The 22,083-nt window shown below is 41.4% G+C and overlaps 1 protein-coding gene across 1 annotated transcript in view; it reads left to right on the top strand.

Moving 5' to 3' along the window:
• The window catches only part of spidr (scaffold protein involved in DNA repair), a 34,222-nt gene that overhangs the window by 5,635 nt on the left and 6,504 nt on the right, over positions 1-22,083 (top strand). The window contains exons 6-15 of the mRNA XM_054626929.1: positions 1,382-1,611; positions 2,261-2,379; positions 3,813-4,032; positions 8,771-8,975; positions 9,920-10,167; positions 16,907-17,065; positions 19,529-19,616; positions 20,574-20,714; positions 20,804-20,866; positions 21,394-21,592. Of these exons, the coding sequence (XP_054482904.1) occupies positions 1,382-1,611; positions 2,261-2,379; positions 3,813-4,032; positions 8,771-8,975; positions 9,920-10,167; positions 16,907-17,065; positions 19,529-19,616; positions 20,574-20,714; positions 20,804-20,866; positions 21,394-21,592 (1,672 nt within the window). The remainder of the gene's footprint in view (positions 1-1,381; positions 1,612-2,260; positions 2,380-3,812; positions 4,033-8,770; positions 8,976-9,919; positions 10,168-16,906; positions 17,066-19,528; positions 19,617-20,573; positions 20,715-20,803; positions 20,867-21,393; positions 21,593-22,083) is intronic.

The following is a 22,083-nucleotide window of genomic DNA, read 5'->3' on the forward strand; positions in this document are numbered from 1 at the left end:
TGCTGCTATCAGCTCTCTGGGGTCAAACTAAACTTAAGATCACCAAACTGGAGGCTTTGTGGTCAGAGGCCTCCTAGAAAGACAGAAACAGTACTAGTTATTCACACTTTAAACCCCAAAACTTTTTGCAGAACATTTGATAAACATTTTACATCCTGGGTCCTCCCGTTCAGGTTTAATATATATCTGCTATCACTATTTATAATCAAACACGGGATGTTTTCACCTTTTAGATATTCAAAAATAAATAAAGGTCGACTCCCAATACATTATAAACATGATTAAGAATTTCCTGCCAGTAAGTTCAAAAAGGGTGACCACATTTCACATAAAAATAAAGTAAAAATATGGAAGATTATGATTTAATTATAGGAACATAATATTACAACCTAGTTTGAATTTTTCTCGCTGCCGGGAAAGCTTGCTTACACACTGCCAATTTTAAATCAAACCGGATCTAACAGGATGCAGAAGAGAGACCATCCCAGTCCAAGTCAAAGTTTGTAGCTCCAGATAAATGAGCGGCTGACTCACTCCACGTATGCCTGCCAGATTCCTGTGTTATTGTACTAGCGCCGAGAGTGGATAGGCGGAGCTGTGAGGGCGGTTTTTTCACATCTCAAGGCCGAAGAGGATGGCCGCTTCCCAGATGAAGCGTGTCCCGAGTTCCTCTAACGCCGGCCGCTCAAAGGGGTCAACAACCTCGACCACATCAGGGCCCCTCTTCTGCATCAGGGTCGTGTCAACAAAACAGGACTATAAACATATTTTTTTTTTTTACTACTGTTCAGGAAAACATGCGAGTGGATGAGTCTGTGTACTTACAATGCTTTCAGTGCCGGGTGAAAACATTTTTTTGATCCGGGGCCAGGAACATAGTGTTCCTTTTCTCTCTGTAGCTGGTTAGAGTGTGACGTCTGCTGGCACGCCGCCCAGCAGGGTCAAGTTGATTCAAATAAGACAGCACGTTGGCTGACGGAGCCTGGTATGCCAGTCGTGTCTGCACATGACAGGAACTCAGGTTTCTCGTGGATTTTTCCATGAGAACTGCTTCCCCTCAGGTGCAGTGAGCTCCTACACAGCAAAAAAGAACTTCAAGCCCTATCATGTGAATTTATCAGCCTGAGAGTTTATCGGTGTACCAAATCCACCCACTGTGTGCTTTGATGATAGTGATATGAGTTTATTGACTGCATTTAATCTTTAATGACTCATAAATTTACTGAAGGCTGAGGCCTATTTAGATATCTAAGATTCCCCTGATATGTAGTGGTATTTTATCTGCATTTTAAGATTGTTTCAAGACATGTTGCAAAATTGGGTCAAATAATTGTGGTTTTTTTTAAGTTAAATGTATAAATACTTCCCACTCTAACCCTAGATGACAGAGTTAGAGATCTCAGGCTACGTGTCTGACGGCGAGAACGATGATGTCACAGTGACTTCCGTCAGACCGGACTCTCCTCTCCAGACTGGTGAGGGCAGCAAAAGGTCAGTGAGTGACTGGGTCAGATCCGCTCAGGCGCTGCTGCAGACGCCTCAGAAACCGCAGTCCACGAGGCAGTCCAAGACCCCAGAGGACTCCGCCAAAAAGAAAAGGAAACTTCAAAGGTTTGAATGGTTGTTTTTGTTTTTTTTTCTTGTTTTTGAAAAGTCACATTCGGGCCACACCAATTTTAGCTCTTTGTCCCGTGAGTCTGATATCTAAACTATTTGCTGATTCCCCCTCCCAATTTAAAATCTGCTGACTACAGTGTGTGTAACATCCTGTAACATGATGTTGTGTCAGCAGCTCTCTATGAATGAGCGAATTATCACATGAACAGAATTCTTTAATGGCGTTAATGTGGGTCATGTTATGGTGATAGCTGCTTGATAAGGTCAGTATTGGCTGATCTAATCAGAACATTCGTCCTTACCTCACGGTATTTTATATATCTATATATCTCAAGTGTATTGCCTCATAATAAGAGCACACAAAGTAACAAGACATCTTGCTGTAAGCCAGACGTCAGTGTTTCCACGGCAGAATGGATGATGAAAGGGACACCTGGTGTCACGATGTGGGTGCTAAATGTCATTGCCATCTCCGAGCCCACCAAATCTGACAGATGGCTATCTGTAGTCTTCGACAGCTTGCGTTTTTCTTTTTTGCATCAGAAAATCAATTTCTTTGAGATAAACAATTTAGCAGGTGCTTTTGATGGAACGCAGCGTGAGTTTATCAGCTAACGTCATCTATGGTTTGTCTGTCGTATAGCGGAGGTCTTGCTGAGAGGCTGAATCGACTCCAGAGCAGACAGAGGTCAGCCGTCAGCTTCTGGAGGCACCAGTCCATCTCTGACAGCTCAACAACAGCAACAACAGCAACAACAACGGGTGATTAACACATTACACTCAAGATGCTGCACACATCCGCCTCATTCACATTTAACAATGATCTTTGATTTGTGAGTGGGATGAAGCCCGTCTCTAAGGGGGCGTGATTCTTTTGTGTGTGTGTGTGTGTGTGAGTGTGAGTGTGAGATCGTATGGAGAGGCTGATCGCTGCGGCTCTGAACCGTGAACTCAGTATGTAGGTGACAGGAAACTGCTCGCCTAGTTTTTTTGTTTTTTTTTCCTTTTTACGGCGTACCAAACCACTTCTCTTGTTGTCAAGTGTGTCCTCATAATAGGACACAAGCAGTGGCTTAAAGGTGACAGTTGATTGTGGGAAAAAAACAAAACACTAACACCCACCTGATGCAACCTAGAGTCTGTGGTCAGTAGATGGGTGATTCGGGGGTAAAGAGTTAAGCGGAGGGTTAAAGCGTGGAGGTTGACCTCATTTTTAAAGGTCCAATCAATAGTGTTTTTTTGACGTTGATGCAGAGTTTTCAAACCTTTTAAGTCAGATGTCCTTCACTGCAGAGTGCAGAGTTAAACTTTTTTCAGGAGAGTTTGCGTTATTTATTTGTCTCTCTGCGTGGTAAATTCTTAACAATAACCATACTGTTACTAGATGTTCATGCTGTGACATGACACCTGTTTAGCTTTTGTTGCTGTAATTCTCCTCTGTTATGTAAGGGCACTCGCACAAGTCGCCCCGCCTACAACTTATCAGATCTTTACAGGCCGAGGGGAGGACTATCTCAGTTTTGGCCTACTGCCTGCGGTTGTTTTGATGATTTTGTAATCTGGGACCTAAACGCACAGAGCACGAATGAAGAGCTTCGATTTCATGTTTGGACGAATGCATGTTAAAAAAGACTTAATCACTCTCCAGTGATTCCTTTCGATATGATCTAGTCTTATCGTATTAAAATTCCCCCTCCAGGCCACTTTCAGGGACTGTTGACGTACGCAGGCACTGAACCGCATCGACTGAGCGCTCTCATGCTGCTATTTTCACGATTCAATGCAATCAACTTTACACACACACACACACACAATGCACATGCAGCCAAGTTGCTCTCTTATCACAGTTTTGAATTACAGCTTCGGAGCATTGTCTCGATTAGCGTTTTCTCAATAATTTCTCTTGACTTTGTTGCTCGGGCCAAAAAGGCAAAGTCAGCGTCATGGTGAAATTCCAAACATTTGCACACTCACCCAGTGGGATTTACTGCGTTTCATATCCAGCTCAGTCTGAGTCACTTACATCTTTACAGTTATGTAGTGCGAACTGTTCTGATGCTAAAAGTGAATTACTCTCATAACGCGTAATGAGTCCCACAGAGAGCAAGAGTCCGTGAGAGCACGAGTACACTCTCGCATACGACCACACTCAAACATACACTGAACATCTGTGTTGTTGTTGCTGTGCTCTCCAGTGGACAGGCCTGGCGTGCTGGTGCTGGAGGTGCTGGAGGTTCAGGAGGAGTGCAGCATGCAACTGGCGCACTGCGAGCACCGCCCGCCTCCCGGAGAGGGCCACCAGCACAGAGAGCCTCTCTCTGAGGGGAGAGCTCGTATGATGGTGTTGTTTAACAGAGAGACCGCAGCCCAGCTGATCCCTGCAGCCGGAGATATCGTCCACATATACCCGCCATGGTGAGAGGATGCAGCACATGTCACCCTTTAAAGCCCCCCCGCCTCCACTCTGAAACATGTGTTTGACCCTCACTGTGCAAAACCATGTGTGTGCAGAATGTTTAAAACATTAATCTGCTGAGGGAAAGTTTCTCTGTTCTCAACTGAAATCTGAGTTTAAAACGTGAACATATGAGCAGGGATTCATGACATCAGAACTGGTTCGGAGCCAATGCTGTGTCCAGTATGCAACTTACAAAAGAGTTATGAGGAAACCTGAAAACCTCCAGTGGACACTTTTCAGTGAAGCAAGAGACATGTTGTCGTTTAAACTTTTAAAGTGGACATTTATGCATATAATGTTAAATTATTCTAAGATTCTGGCATTTTTTGCAGTTAGATTTGAATATTTGGGTTAGCAGGGTCTGAAAGCTGCAGAAGACTTTGATTGGGCGGTAAAGTAACGAGGAACATTTAGTGGGGTTCTCCTGCTTTTTAGATGAATTGGACGCTTTTAAGAGAATTTGTGTCACACAATGATATGAGTTCCACTAGAACCAATTACAAAAAAGAATGACTTAGTTATTAATCAATTATCAAAGTAGCTTCTAATTAATTTTCTGTCGATCGTTGTTTCAGCTATAATGAGAATATATAAATGTAGGTTGCGACTCAAATAGAGTTGAAGACACAAATCTGTTAAAAATGATTATTCTTCTGATCAGTGAAACTTTGTCTTGCACTTCCCTTTCCTTTTTTTTTTTACGTCATCTCTTGGCAGGTGAATAAAAAAAAAAAAAAACCCACACACAAAAAGGACACAGTTACACAATACAAGACTGACTCACTACATTCAGGACAAAGAGTATCAGGATGTCATAAGATAATGCTGAGGAGGCACTCTGATCGACAAAATAAAACACTTGAACACATCAAACATTGAGAAAAACTTGAAACTATGATATTTCTTTTGGCTTTTTTGAAGTATGAAAATGTGCTGCTCTCAGCTCACAATAGCAAGCAGCTCAGGCCCAGATGTGAGGGCAGGGCGGAGAGGCTCGGAGGGGTGGCGTGTGTGTGTGTGCGTGTGTGTGTGTGCGTGTGTGTGCGTGTGTGTATATGTGCGTGTGTGTGTACGTGTGTGTTTTTCAGGATTGTTTTGGAGTTGGAGCGAAGCAGCAGTTGACTCCAGCTGTTGGGAGTTTAGGTAGAGTGTACTCTGGAATATCCAGGCTGGCGGAAGCGCAGGGGCCTCCTCGGCGCTCTGACGTCACGAAACAGCTCCAGGGAATGCTTCACATTCCTCTTCCTGGCAGTAGTTAGGTCATTTCCAGCAAGCCGAAGAAAAAAAAACACAGTGGGATTTATTTTGCTGGAGCTTTTGGGAGCAGAGCGTGGAGGGAGCCAAAAGGAATGAGATTGAAAACACATGGTGGTTTGAAAGCACCTCTGGCTTTAGCACCTCTCCTTCCCTGTTGTATTCCATTCCTGAAATCACAAGAAAGAGAAAAGCCCCCCCCCCACCACCACCACCACCACCACCACCAAACTCTCCACATGTACTCTTTCAAAGAATCATTTCTCCTCTGAGCAAGTGTCCTTAAATACTCTTTTAGTGTAAATGACTCCCAGCAGCTACAGCATGTGGTCTACATTTAAAATCATTAAATATTCTAACTCAATAAAAAAAGCTGGTGACAAGCTTAATATTCTCTGAACAGATATTCACTTGTTCACTTGTTCTAGAGTGACAGGACGGGCTTAAGTGGAAAAAACCCCGGAATTCAGAGCATCAGGGTATCTGGTAAAATTCCTCCATTTAGTTTCCTGTGCGACACTCACCAAGGGGTTAACCGCCTCCGCAGTTCCTGCAGTGAGTGGTGTTGGCTCCTCCCACCTCCCACGCCTCGCCGTGAGTGGGCTGTGGCCTGAGCGGAAATACCTGCAGGGATTATTCACTGTCAAAGCTGTGACGGCAGCAGCCGGGGCCGCTCCTTAAATTCGGCTACCTGTGTGATGATGACAGCTGCCCACTCACCTGTGCACAATGGGGTCACGCTTCCTGCGCGGGTGTTGTACCTTTTTCTCGTGAACAGTACGTTCCGCTCTGCTAACGGCACTCTATGGCTCTCGATGATTAACAGATCTCTGCTCGAGATGTTGGACTGATAAACGATATGACGGCTTATGCGGAGTCATCGAGTACATTTGCACAAGTATCTGTTTTGTTAGGACGGGAAAATGAGGAAATGACATGGCTATAATAATAAGATTAGTAAAGCTTTAACCGAAAGGTTAGGCGATTAAAAAGGGGATAATGTCGTAATAATAATGTTAAATTATCTATTAGTATGTATTCATCACCATGTAAACAATACTTTACTGTTATAGCACTTATAACTGATTTACATCCTGCTGGGTAATTTGATGTATACAATTGCATAATTTATTCTTAACTGATCGTATGTTTTAAATTGAATCTTAAAGTGAAAGGCAGTGAATAACTATAATATTTACTTCTACTATTATTATTATACTGTCAAATAAATAATCTATCCATCATAAATGTAGTGCAGTATTAAGATTAACTACCATAGAATGGATATATACTCGTATTAAATACCTGAAAAGTGTCCTTAAGTACAGTACTTGATTAAATATATTAATGTAAAGTAATGTTTAAGTGCAGGAAAATAAACATTTTTTATAATTTAATAACATTACAAGTAATTATTTAGTCTAAAATGTGGGAAATTAGTATGCATGCTTAGTCTGACTAAGAGTCTGTATTTATTCTGTAATATGTTTTATAGACAGGTGAGTAAACTTTAGAAGTGTAACCAACTCACCTGATTAATGGCTTAAATTATTGACTGTCATAATTCAACTGGATTAATTAAATCTAGGGACTAATGGATGAGTCATCCAAGTGTCTGCACGGGCACAGTACAGATTACAGTATGTTCTGGATGTGGTGAATGCATCACATCTTGTGCAGAGCCCGTTCGGGGCGCGGCTTTTTACCGGGCCATGTGCCGCGACCGCCTGGCCCCCTGGAAGCGCAAATCATCAAATCAGAAGACGTGGTTTAAGTGACCTTTTAGTTTATGAGCAGAGGACGACGCGCTCAACTCTATTCTGTAGAGCCATTAAAACCTGCACCTACTGCTGCTCAGAGCGCCCGTCGCTTGGTTAATAAAAGGTTATTAATATTGAACGTATCAATTGTCCTGCTAGGACACCGCACGTCCTTAGGTCACCCCTCCAAGTGTGAAGTAGATCGGATTAACACTTCTAGAGATATGCTAAGGACACACACACACACACACACACACACACATTAGTCTGACTTGACTGCACATAATATAAAAACAGAACCATGACCATGTACGTAGAATTAAATGCAGTCAAGGACAAAAACCTGCAAAACATACTACCTTGGCAAGGATAAAATTCTAATTTAAATGTTTTATTCAACTCTACTGTGAGGCTGTACAGATGTTTTCTGCAGATGTGTCCAGCCTCTTTCAAAGATGTGTGCTGTAAAGTTTGAATATCTATCTCAATATCTATCTTGTGAATATAGAATCACTTTTAACTATCATTTAATAATGAATAGTAATGCGTCGCTTTGATTCGTTAAAGGACACAGTATTTAAACCTACCCGTTTATATCAATGAGAACAGACTAAATATTAGAAGCAGTCGGTATAATGCAACAGAATAACAAATAAACCATAAAGACATAAAACTTTATAACCTCCACAAAGGTTACCAAATTACATCCATATAAAACATTTTTTTCAGCTTTGTCTTTGTGTTTTAATTTCTCTGGTTCAACAAGACAAGCTGTGACATGACTCAGTAGTTCCAGTCACTCAGTGATCTTGGCCATGAGTCAGTGATAAGCCATCATCACACTATTATCCGTGTCGCATGTGGGAGAAATTAAGTCGTAACTCAAACTTAACATAAGCAACGTGCCGTATAATTATCTATTATTCAGGTTGTTTTGTTCTCAGGCTCGGTGCCCCTCAGCTGTGTGTCATCCACCTTGATGGGTTGAAGCACTTGACCGGAAATGTTTTCCTCAGATTTCACGGAGACGCCTCTCCTTCTTGGCTCACACAGACGAGTGAAAGCTAAGCCGGTAAACGGTTACAAACGGTAGAAATTAAACACGGGAGCACTTCAGGTCACATACACGCAGTCTTTGCATTTGATTTGGTGTTTTTCTGATTGTAACGTGGGTTGGAAAGATTTTTCCATACGTGATGTCACGTTTGGAAAGTGTTTTAATTGAGCTGTGCGGCACCGCGAGGTGTAAGCCTTTCAATAACCTCACTTATATGGAAAATTCATCTTTTACCTCTGTGAAAGAGGACGATATAAGCATCCGTTGTGTATTTTCACTTTGCTTCGGAGAACGTTTTTGATCTTGCACTCTGTGCTGGGTGGTACCTCCTCGAAGAAACATGTGGAGGTGGTTGGTAGCTTATCTGAGTTTGACATTCAAACAGTCTCGAGTTCTCAGCCCCCCTACGTTTGTGCAATAATTGACTCCATTTAATGTACTGTAAAATCTCAGTCTTTGCATCTGCTAACAACGGCATCACAACACAAACTGTTCATCATTGCCCAACGCCTTAAATATGTTTAATTTCATGCTGAAACTCAATAAGAAAGTGCAGAGTCGAGGCGTAGAATGCAACAAAAGCACTGAAACAACAGTTAAATCTAAAACTTTATCTCTTTGCAGGCAAAGTCTTTCTATCGAGGGCTTCAGCTGTGATATTATTCTGAACACACACTTCAGCCAGAAAGTCTACTCTGCTACCAAACAAGCCAGCGTGTCCAATCCTAGAGGCCTGCTCTCTGCAGAAAGATGCAACACGTATTCTTTGTGTAAGACGTTTGGGCCACTGGAGGAAAGCAGGACGTCAACGGAGATCGATGCCAAACGGGTACGTGTGCTTTGATGACAGTAGAATCACGTGCATTTACGCTTAGTTTCCAATTCAAAATGTAACGTATTTAGTAACTTATGGGTCATATTAGACACCAAAGAAACTTTTATTGACCATCGCAATGCACGAAGTCTGTAACTCACTCTCAGCTGCTATCAAAGAAAAATGTCATCAGTGCAAGTTTTTTTGTTTGTTTTTTTGCAAACAAAACAAAATTCAATGCTCACTCATGAGGAGGCTTGTGTCAATAGTCTTCAAAATGTTATCAATTAATTTCTTTAGAATTCATATTAAATAACAGGTGCGACTGTGTGAACAACATTTCACAACCTTGTTTATGATACATAGTCTCTCTTATGCAACCAGTCTTTTGGAGGGATATCGGTTTACAAGGTTTTCATGCATGTTTGATTTTCTTCAATCTGAATCTCTGTTTGCGTCGAACAAACACAAATACTTTATGACAGCGACTGAGTGTCTAAGTAACTTCACCATCGGCCACGCCCTCCTTTACATAGCAGATTTCTAATGAAGCGTGAAGTAAATGCAAATCTTGTGGTTTACGCTGCACACTACAATGATGTTACTGTGTGGCTTAAAGTTCAATTAGTGCTGTGTTTGCTCATGTCGCATAGACAAACACAGAGCATAGCGCTGCAACTAAAGATAAATAGATTTATTGTTTGGTTTATATCATATCAGAAAATAGTGTCACTCGTTTTCAAATCCAAGTGAACATCTTGAAAAGTATTGTTGTGTTCGATCAACAGTCCAGTCCAAAACTAAAAGACGCAATTATTCATATTTAACAAGTTGAAACGGGCATTTTTTCCTTAAAAAATACTTTCAGATAAGTTTTCTTTCAATCAACTACTTGATTACTTGACCAACCATTGCCGCTCTAAGGTGTGAGTCTCATTTCCTCTCTGTCTTCTCCTCAGGTTTCTGCCTCCGGTTCTTTCTGCAGTTTCAGAGGTTCAGGAGTTTTAGCGAGACACTGCCTTTCTCTCCTGGAAGCTATCGAGGGCCTGGGCCAGGCTGGTTCTGTGGGGCAGGACGTGGAGGTGGTGGTCCAGAGGGTTTACTCCACCCCGGTGCCCGACTGCTCTCCTGTGTCCATCCTCAAGTCCAAACTTCCCATCAGGTCTTCATCAGCTCCGCCTCCTCCTGCAGAAAAAGGCAGAACCAGGTACTGTTGGACCAGATGTTCATTGGCGGCCCAGTGAGGCCTTTAGTTTGTCACTCGATGCCAAAAGAGAATCACATTTTATATTCTGGGTTTGCTTCTTTCCCACAATATAAATGACTCTTTTTGTCAAATAAATAATAATAATTGCATGCAGGTTCCCTTGGTCTCAGGCCTTTGCATGCTTCTCCTTGGTGGCACAATGTGTGTAAGTGGTCGAGCTATTGTTCAGAGTGCAGCGGGCCCCACAAAGCGCTCACACTGTCTCCAGCCATATGGAATTGCTTGTCAAAGGACACAAACATTTCTAATTGAATCCAGCTCCTCTGCGAGCAACTCTCTCCAATTCTCGAGAAATACAGCGTGATGTTTTCAGAATCTCGTGCACCAGCAAGTTAAAGTTGAACTGCTGCCCAATTGTTCTCCGCTGGGTGGAACAGGTTTGCAGCAGCTATTACCTTAATGCTCTTGAGAGAAAACGTATATTTAATACGGGTGTAAAAGTGTCATGGCGCTCAGTCTAAGTGACACAGAAATAGTTCAGTTGTGTTTTAGCTTTGGTGACGTTTATCTGAAGGTGGAGCATTCTCATTGTATTCATTGGAAAATAATAAATCAAAGTGCTTGGAAGGATTTGTCAATTCAAGGTGTAGTCGATTTCCAGAAAATGAGTTGCCTGTTTTCAGTTACCATAACCTTCCAATCATCATTTTCTCAAGAAAAAATGTGAATCAATTTCTAGTTCCAGCCTGTCAAATGGGGGTTTGGGGCTTGTCATACATGATAGTAAACTGAATATTTTTTGGGATTTGACTGTTGGTTGGACACAGCAAGTGATTTGAAGACTGTTGGAAATTTTAGTGGGCAGTTTATACCATTTCATTATTAATGAAGAAGGCGTGCAATTGTATATTGCTATCTGCATTTCATTGCCAGGTACTTTACTAAGAAGGAGTAGGTCTCCTGGAGCTCTTTGAGAAGACCGACTTTCTCTTGGGCATGACAGCTAACCATTGGCTCAGCCAGAAAGAGCTGCAAGCGTCATAGCAACAGCCTTGACGACGACACATTGACTGATTGACACATACAGACAAATCTGTGTTGAATTCAGAACATGTGGTGGATTGTTTCTGTTTCTGTTTTGGATTAGGCAACAATGAGTGGGACTGAACATGATAAACGTTTATGTAAGGCTTAAAAAAACAAGTATATTAATTGTTGTTATTATTATTATTTTAATTGTCTTGAAAATCAGGACAAATATGTTTTTAAGATATTTGATCGAGATTCTGGACACCCAGTTTGAAACTGGTACATTCACGCTCCAACCAGTTTATCTGATCACCTTATGTTTGATTCTTGGCTGAGGCGTAAAGTGGGTTTATCTGACTTGTGTGATTGGAAACGATGACGATGGGAGCGTGAGATGTTGTGGACTGTAAAACCAAAACAATGAGCTGAAAGACACTAAAAACGCTACAGAGTTTAGTAAAGTAGAGTCGGGTGTTGATCCACAGGTGGTTTGTCATATGTGTAACAAATTTTCCATCACGTCTTATTTCTCTTATTTAAATACAAAAAGATTGATTGCTGCATCTTTAACAATGTCTTATTTTAAAAATACGAACGATATTTCTCTCCAGTGACCAGAAGTCTTATCTCCTTTTTACAAAACAAAAGTTAACTCCTGTTTAAAGAGTTGCAGTGCGAGCTCTTTCAAGCTTCCGGTGTTATTGAAATGACCTCGAGGTTAACTCAAGTGCTCTTATTATTGTTACTGACTCAGTGAATGTCCTATTTGAAGCAAATCCAGCGAGCGTGACCTTTAGTAGCCTGGCCCTCCCGAGGCTTGTTGTTTTACTTCTTTGCTGAGTAATAAAAGAGGAGCTTTGGTTCCTCAGAGTGGAGCGGCACGAGGTGCACTCTGTGGTGAAAGGAGAGCCCCGGTCAGCTGACAGGCCAACTGACTAAATGAGCTCTCGGTTGTAATATGACACTTGCTCCTGCCATGCTGCTTCTGCGGCTGGTAAACAAACGCCGCCCTCTGACCGGAAACCCTCCTGCAATGTCCTCCCGTTTTTTCCTCCTACTAAACCAGATTCAACAGGCTCGGTAGGAAGTGAAAGGATGGAGGTTGGGAGGTGATCACGAGGGCCTGAATTCAAAATATGTGGATGACTCTGCCTCCTTGTTGTTACAGATTCAAACTGAATCTGGGAAGTTTGATTTCTTATCATAAATCGTAAATTCTTTCTAACTTTCTAAAATAGACCAAGGTTGTTTGAGTACACTTTTAGACAACAACTTCCTGGTATATTTAGTTGCTTATAGTACTTTTCCCAGGATGCATGTCTGCTCTGCAGTTGGCAGGGTCGTTTAATTCGCAGCCCTGTTCTGTATAAAGACGAGGACAGTGTGTACCTCTCATGTTGTGTCCCCGGCCTCTATGACTCACTCCCCTGGTCAGCATGCTTATTTGATCCTTTGTTGTTTAGCCTCTATGTTAACACACACACACACACACACACACACACACACACACACACACACACACACATGGGAGTGGGGCCAGTGTGATATTTACGCCTGAAGAAGATGTCAAGTTCCCGTAAATTCAGACTAGAATAAACAAGGAGATTAACTGTTTGCAGGATGAGAGGAGAGGCTAGTTGTTTCTTTTTCTCTCTCTCTCTCTCTCTCTCTCTCTCTCTCTCTCTCTCTCTCTCTCTCTCTCTCTGTCTCTCTGTCTCTGTGGAGAAGGAACACAATGTGCTGCAAGGATCCTGTTACAACCGTGTTTATCACTCTGTCTGCACTGATTGGTGGACAACACATAGGAAGGAATCCCGCCTGTCCACCCCCCCACCAATGAGGCCTCTCTGCTGGGTTCTTAATGTGTGGGTCACTTACTTGTGCCTTGCCAAGTACTGTGCATGCACATACAGCGTGTGTGCGTGTGTGTGTGTGTGTGTGTGTGTGTGTGTGTGTGTGTGTGTGTGTGTGTGTGTGTGTACTTGAACACTCTCCATGGATCGTAGTTCCTGGAAGAAAACTGTAGATGCTGAGAATTCTCTGATCGTTCACAATAACAAATTCCTGAAAACTGCCTGAGACGGAAACCGACCAATGGCAGAGGATTTCTTGGGGAGTGAGGGGTCAGTGTTTGAGGAAGTCGGGCTGTTAACGGGTAAAAAGGAGGCACTGAACGGGGGGGGGGGGGCTGTTTATGTCAAGCTGGTAGCGCTCTGAGTCCCATCACTTTTCTCTTCTATCGTTCAAGTGTCATATCAGGTTTCATATTAAGTGTCTGCAAGTTCAGACAAGCTGCCCTTAAAGTGAAAGTGTTCCCACCGAATGGGACTGTAGCAGCTGTACTGTTTTTATATTGTTGGCAGTTTCATTATGATTTATTTATTGATTTAACCCAGATCAATTTGATTACACGACAAAGTAAGTTTCACACACAACGATTAAGTGCGGAATATAGTATTTCTTTAATTAAATCTAAAGTTTTATGTGTAATAATAATAGTAATAATAATAGTAATAGTTAAAGGATAGCTCTGTTTTATGGCCTATCGTTTTGTTATTGTCAACAAATCCCGTGAACAAAAACAAACCGACTATGAACTGATCCTGCTCACAAGTATTTCCACTATAGCCAAAGCGTGATTATATAGTATTCCTCCGAGCACTAATCATACCTAATCATTCCTCCTTTGTTATCCAAAAAGGATTACAACACATCAATGAGCCTCACTGTTGAACCGGGTCACGTTTCTTTCTTTCAAGTCGACCAATCAATCACCGTCCTGCTGTTGTCAATACTCACTAAAGCACCAAATGTGTCAGCAGCTGAAAATAGTTAAATGTCCTCCAGTTTGAGTTTGCTAAAAAAAAAAAGAAAAAATCATGCCCAGATGTTTTAAGGAATTATTATGCCTTTTTTTTTAAACTAACTATTTATGACGCATTTTTAAAGATTAACAGCTTTAGTAGGAAACTGACTTTTGAGAAGTTGTTTGTTTCGTCATTGCATTTTTTCGACAGAAAACAAATACAGAACATCACCAGCTTTGTTCGTTTAGATATTGCATCCATTAAAGATTTAGCCATTTGTATTAATAATCTTGATAAACTGCAGGTTCCAGAAAAGTTGGTTAAGATTTCATTAGTGTAAATTTTATGTTTCGGATTGTTATAATACGCTTTTTTCACTTTAACATTTTATATGAACAATAAATGAAAAGTCAGATCAATAAATAATGAAAATGATTATTAATGTTAGCCATTTGTTCCTTTTTTATGACTGGGTTCATCTCAGGACGGAACTCTAACTGTAATAAATAATATTTTTGTGCTTTGAAAGAATTTTTGAAAGAACTTTGAAGAAATTGCTTGAGGCATTTTATTGTCTGACTTGACAAAGTGTCAAAAAATTCAGTAAGAGATTTTCATGAGCTCGGGTCTATTCTTTATTTCACTTTAAACATTATACACTCTTGTGTTTACAGCTCCATAAGCATAAAACCTTCAAAACAACATTCTTTGTCTCAGTATTTGTATTTTCCAGGATGTCATATAGTTCTGATTTTGGATTGTGAATAAAAGCAAACAACTGAGAATAATCTTGGTGAAAACATTGGCCTTCACCACCAGAAGTCATGGCAGGAATGTTATTGAGATATCTATTTCCAGATCTCTTAAAACAAACACAGACAGACCCCATGTTTACCAACAGAGGACGTTTATAGACCTAATCAGGTGGTTGAAAACAGTCCCAAAACTTTCCAAAACGTCTGGGATGTGCGCATGCATGACGGGCACGCTGACAATCATCCTTCCTCTTCACTGCTCTTACCACCTCCTCCTCCTCCTCTTCCTCCCTGACTGTCGCCTGTCTAACCAGGGGATATGAACTCCACTGTTTACTCTCGGGGCTGGTAGAGGGCCGTGTCTGGGCTTGACTGGTTGAGATACTGGAGTCTATGGCAGTTCCAGTTCCTCCCTCACTGGGAGCAGCAGAGTGCAGGAATACGCAGCAGCTCTCTGCCTCACAACTTTGTGGGCCAAAGGTCTTTTCTGTCAGCAGCAGCCTGTCAAACCGGCAGGCAGCAGTTGCACTTCCAAATGCCAGTGCTTAGCCTTATTGTGAGTGTGTCACTTATGTTTAATTGTACAAAGGGCTATATATCTTCTTAACAAAGAAGGATCGCATTATCTGATTCAAAAGAAACAAGTTGGGATTCGTGAAAACGTGATAATTATTATAGTATCTTCAATGGAAATACTTGGTTTATTGATTAATTTCAGTCCAGCCCCAGTAGCAAGCAGGTGCAGCCGGGACAAAAGCAGAACACAGAAGAAACAGAAATGTACTCTGCACTCCAAGTATTGCAGGTTCCCAAAAAATCCTTGAGTCAAGTGACAAAACTCAAAGTCTTCATTTACTAGTTTGTTCGATTTGACCTTAGGAAGTTGCTAAAAGTTTAAACTTTCAATTATTCAGAGAACTTTAAGGCATTCTTGTTTATGCTGTTATAAACAACTTTTCAGCCTACAAGAACTGACAAAGACATTTAAGTTATGTTCCTTCATTACATTTTTGGGGCCCGCAAATTCAAAACGGATGGATTGCGGCTGCTGAAGGCATCATGAATTGCCCATCACTTATAACTGCTATCTGCCCCTTCCCACGATCTGATTCACCACAGACATTGTGCTAATGTTATTACAGTGCAAACACACCCATAAGGCTTTGCAGCTGAGTGCAATTTCTCCTTGTTTTGCATTTGATTGTGTGGAAAAGTAGAAATGTTGCTTTTGCTCCAAGCAGAACAGCAGGCAGAACAATGAGAGAAGGAGAGAAAGAAAAATGAAATGTTCAGAACCGTTCGTAGCGATGGAAGCTGTTGAAAACACGAGCAGAACATGGAGTTGACCTCGTAAAAGCCTTTAATACGTACTCATCTGTGTTGATTATCTACGCCAATCATTTAACGGAAGTTTCTACAGACATATTTGGATTAAAATCACCAGGAAACACAGTCACTCGTTTATATGAAACACTTGTTGATCTGAAGCGGTGGTGATCCTGACAGAATTCTGTAGAACTTGCGTCCTCTGTTTGAATGTTGATTCTAACGATGCTATAAATAGTTTTAATTCAACGTTTAAAGCTTGCTGACTCATCTCGATGGCTGAGGCGAATACCACTTCCGTTGCCAACGTGTGCACATGTGTTTCCTCTTTGCATAATGAAAGTAATCATAGCTTATTGATTTTTGGTGAAAATCATATTAATCCTACACTCTTTCTTGAAAGTCAAGGTGTTTTTCAATTAAATAAAGCTCCTCAACTATCTTAATTTAAAATACAATGTGGAGTTTTTGACCACTAGTAGTGCTAAAGAGCAACCATTTTACAAGTGTGTTCCAGTTTTGTTGGTACTGTGCGACGTCATGAGGAATGACAGCATACAGATCTTGTTTCTTGTGTCACACTATTCTGCTGATCATCAGTTGGTGATGGTAACATGCAAAGAAGCATTGCAATACACAAAAAATGAATATTAAGAAGAAAGCGTTGCAAGTAAACACGGATGTAAACAATGCAAACATTGTGTTTTAGTGAAAGAATATAAACAGAAACAGTTTTCTACGCCTTAGGACACGTTTAGCATAAGTAAGCAGTGTTCATATTATAATCGGTGTATCGAACCAGTCTCATTTTGTCTTTCCCAGGCTCTGTGTGCTTGTCCAGGATAGCTATGGGATGTTCAGCGTGGTCCAGCTCCACTTCCTGCCCTGCAAGGACGACCTCCACCAGTACTGCCGCAAGTGGCAGGGTAGGACCTGCGTGCTGAGAGGCATCAAAGTGGTGCAGCGGGTCACTCGAGAACGGTTAGACCCACACACTGTTCCCTTCCTCTCAATCCCGGGGGGGGTGGCTTTTCACCTGAGCCAACTTCAGTCTGTGATATGGATTTCTATGTGAGGTTATCTTATCTCGCTGCTCAGCCATCTGGAACAACAACCCTGGGTGAATGCTTCAGGTCCATGTGCTGTAGAAGCACTGAGCCTCAAGCTACACCATCACACATTGTGTTTAGTGTCTAATGTGTAAATCTCCAGGAGTTTAAACATCAGCAAATCCCCCATTTTTACGCCTGAATGCCCTTCTGAAACACTAACCACCACATTTTGGCAATACAATGAGAGTTTTAACGTTTGCAGCTCATATGAACCTGATTATGCCGTCCTACCGGCGGTGCAACTGTGTTTACATGTAAAGTGACACCGATGGTGCACGGCACGCTCTGTGTCCCTTGTGAGTTTCCATAGTCCGGATCCCAGATTAGAAGCAGTTAGAAGATCTGACATGGGAACATTATAAGAGCGCCTGGGGGTATGTTGACATCCTTGGTATTTTCAGTAACCACCGCAGCCTATAATGTCTCTGAAGGGTTTTCAGTGGTCACATGTGATGGATGGGCTATCTCCAATGCACACACATGGGGCTATCATACTAGCTCAAGTGGAAAAGCGCGTGGGCCTGGTTCGGGTAAATAAGACATTCATCCTCCCCTCCCAGTTTCTTAGAAGCAGTAAATATATGGAAATCTAAGCCTATCACACAGTGTAAACAGTGTAGGAATAGTTTTTGGGGAATATGCTTATTTGCTTTTTCTCAGAGATGTAAAGGAGAAGATTGATACCACTCTCATGTCTGTATGGTAAACAAGAATCTACAGCCAGGAGACTGTTAGCTTAGCATAAAGACTTAGAAGCATGGGAGTCAGCTAGACTGGCTGTGTCCAAAGGCAACACCACAACCCTGCTTTTTAATTCACAAACAAGATATAACGTGCAAATTATTGAGCTTGAGAGCAGATTTTAGGCATGTTTAGTTTTGCTTTTGGACAGAGGCCTGCTAGCAGTATCCCCTGTATCCAGTCTTTTATTTTAAGCTAAGCTAACCAGCTCCTTGCTCACATTACATTACATTACATTACAGTCATTTAGCAGACGCTTTTATCCAAAGCGACTTACAATAAGTGTATTCAACATAGGTATTCAAGAGAACTACTAGTCACCAGAAGTCATAAGTGCATCTCCTTTCTTAAACGAGCATCTTAAAGCATAAACCAGAGCAAAAGTATAGTGCAGAGGCAAATTACTATGGATACAATAAGTGCAACAAACTAATACGAATACAATAAGTGCAACAAACTACGAATACGCTCACCTTACATCTTTACCTCACAAACACGAGAGTGTTGTCTATCTTCTCATCAAACTCTTGGCAAACAAAAAAAGAAGTGAGTAAGCGTATTTCCAAGATGCCAAACTTCTTCTTAAAGATTATTATTCTTTGAGGGGGTGTGTGGTTTCTAAAACAAACAATCAGAGGCCACCTTGGAACCTGTGTGAGCACTGTGTCCTGTCAATATTGTCCTTATGGTAAGAAAGCATTTTCCCAGAAAAGTTACCTATTCTTGGACGTATGTTGACTAAAGAGAGAAAGAAAAGCCGTGCTCGAAACTTGCTCCAAACAACAGAAAGAAGTAAGCTCAGTGTGAAACATCAGAGTGCGTTGAATGAGTTGTGTTGGTTTTGTCGTAACTCATCCTTAAGAAGGCCTCACTGGACTTGAATGGGCTGCAGAACCGGTTCCACACAAAGAAACCCTGTGATTAGAGGCTGACTAACAGGTTGTTAGCCGCTGGCTGATATGACGGCACACACACTCATGGTTGAATTGACCGGCCACCTTGAACTCAACTCATGTACTTCTTAGAAAAGAGACAGTGGATGAAGAGATTGGCGTGTCCTGAAGCTGCTACTTATTAAGTCCTCCCAGTATGAGTTTGGGCGGAAATGAAACGTCACAAAAGCACATTGAGTATGATCAGAATTCATTACGGAGATTAAGACTGCGCTGAAAGAAAGTCAAACGTCACTACTTGAGCATTTTAAACTTGGCCGTTGAAATCACTCATCGTTGTGTTTTTAAAACCTTGTTATTTTAGCACCACAATGATGTTGTGATTTACATAGGGTGTGAACTATTTTCCCACCCTTCAGTATCTCAAAACCTGCTTGTAAAAGCAGTTTTTCTTTTCTTTTTTTTTTGTTGAGTGTATGTGCTCTGCCAGCCCAAGCATGCTCCCTGCCAGTTTGTCAGAACAAGCTCTGTCTTAACAGATCTGCGTTTCAGTGGAAGTGAAACTGGCTGTTTAAGCTCTCTATCTTCCCGTTAAAGTCGCTTATTCACCAGTTTCTCCTGCCCCCCCCCCTTTCAGTGCCACCTCCCTTTCTCTTTTTTTATTCATCTTCTCCTTTTTTTGTGTGTCTCTCTCTCAGGAGCAGCAGGCTTTTCAGCTTGATAGACAGTCTGTGGCCCCCAGTGCTGCCTCTTAAAGATCATGGAAACACACCTAGTACATGCAGTGTAAGTTTTACCACAGCAGGAGCCTTTCACCCTCACCATGCTCTGTTTGGGAATATATTCTCATTTTTATAACAGCGATTGGCTGAAACTAAATTATTGTTTTCATGATCAATTAAACTGCTGACTGTTTTCCTAATAGAGTAATTGTTTGGTCCATAAAATGCCCATCAATGTATTGATTTCAAAGAGCTGTTTTGTCCGACCAAACCACAGACACTGAAGATATTCAGCTGCAAAGCATCACACTTAAGAAGCAGGAACTAGAGAATTGTTGGCGTTTTGCCCCAAAATAATTTACTTAAATGATTGTTGATGATTATGTTCCTGTCGATCGAGTAATCAGTCCATTGTTGTTGGTTTTTTTTGATAATGAAACTCCACGCTGCACCTTTCATTTCAAGCCTTTTATTTGCATAAAACAGAACTGCTATACTGTAACGCTAATTGTTGCAGTAATCTAGAGATGAACAAAGAGAAAAGTATGGTGGCCCTGAGAGCCTTAGGCTACATCAAAACAACTACATTTGCATTTTAAAACAGCGTCAAGGCGAGCGTTTCTGCCTCATGTCTGCCTCATCGGTTTCCATACTAAAACGACACAAGCAGCATTTTCTAATGTCTCTGTTTTATGTCGGAGACAAATAATGAAAAGGTTCAACAACACATGCACAAGACAAACAAAAGGCTGCAAAGAAATAAAACATGGGCAAACTGACAAACTCGTGAAACTGACAACACGTATTCAGCATAAGAAAAATGTGCTGCAAATACAGAAAACACAAGCAAACATTTAAACAAATAAACATTTAAATATGTTTTCTTTAGTTCCAGTGCATTGAGCTCTTAAGGCCAATGTAGAAAAGTGTGCAAAAGATCTGAAGAGCAACTGCTTACTGAGAAGACAAATTTAGGAATCAATATATTTTCTTAAACATGAATGTGCCTTGTTTTTTATAGGAAAGTAGAGCTGCAGGTGCGGCTCCGAGTTTCTGCTACCTGCTGTCTGGTCAGGAGAGCTCAGTTGAACCCGCTGAGGAGCAAACAGAGTCGCCGCTTTACATCCCTCCCACTAAACAAACCTTAGGAGACATACTGCAGGTGAACGTTTTCTAAAATGTTCTGCAGATCGTGATCACTAATCCTCAGCAGGTTGATCTCTAACTTTTTATTTTTTCTTTCTTTTTCAGAGTGAGCGTAAAACCTGTCGCTGCAGTTTTGTCGCCACTGTTCTGTACAAGAGAATAATGCAGGTACTTTTTTTTTTTTTTTTTTTCTTTTCATAAAATTTTTTAACTTCGTAAGAACACGATAAACTCTGCATCCTCTGGTGCTCCTCTGTCATCTTTTTGAGATCATTTGAACCAACAAACTGATAAGACGGAGCTTTGACGTATAGAGCAGCGTTCATATCGCTGTGTGTATGTCAGTCATGTTAGAGGCCCAGCTGTTCTTTACCATTGATTGGTGAGACCTTTAAACTTTGACTGAGATGAGATAACATCTCAGAACAAAGTGGACTTTGCCTCACGCTCACACCACTGAAACACAGATACACTCCTGAATGTTGTTGTACTGTTAACCAGCTTTAGGGTGTGTAGCTTGTTGAATGAATAATCTCGTCAAAGCGTTTTTTGTTTTTTTTTGTGGAAGAAATTATAATTTGCATCCAACTTGTGCTCTGTAAGTTTTTGTTATGTAATGTTTCCTTGTAAAGTTTTTCTTTCTAGGTCATTCTGTTTCTTAGTAACTCTCAGTCTGCTCCTTTGTGTGTCTTCAGAGCAGTGATGTAGGCCAGGGTGAGGTTTGGTTGGTGCTGACAGACCCCAGTCTTCAGGAGCAGCAGCCCGAGAGGCTCGGCAGGCGAACGGTGGCCATGTGTGTCAGCACTTCCTGTGCGCTCACTTCCTGTGTCCTCGAATCACTAAATTCCCCCGCTGCCTGTCGCATGTCATTCAGAGATGCCATCAGAGAAAACGGTAGAGCTTTCATGTGACCTGACAAGATATGCCATTCAACCACAGTGTCATGAGCTGTGCACATGTCAGCCAAACACTGGGGGAAAGTCAATAAGTACATTTACTCAAATACAACACAGAGATACTTTACTTTTTTTTTTTTTCTTTAATTCAATTCAATTCAATTCAGTTTATTTTGTATAGCCCAGAATCACAAATTACAAATTTGCCTCAGAGGGCTTTACAATCTGTGCACATGCGACATCCTCTGTCCTTCCCTCACATCGGCACAGGAAAAACTCCCCTAAAAAACCCCTTTAACAGGGAGAAAAAAGGGAAAAACCTTATGGGAGAACGACAGAGGAGGGATCCTTCTCCCAGGATGGACAGAATGCAATAGATGTCATGTGTACAGAATGAGCAGCATAACAGTTCTTAGATACAACACATTCAATGTATATGACATAAATGATTCATATAATAAGACTACTTATAATAACAGCAGCAATTAT

The sequence above is a fragment of the Anoplopoma fimbria genome, chromosome 3 (genome assembly GCF_027596085.1).
Source record: "Anoplopoma fimbria isolate UVic2021 breed Golden Eagle Sablefish chromosome 3, Afim_UVic_2022, whole genome shotgun sequence".
Lineage (NCBI taxonomy): Eukaryota > Metazoa > Chordata > Actinopteri > Perciformes > Anoplopomatidae > Anoplopoma > Anoplopoma fimbria.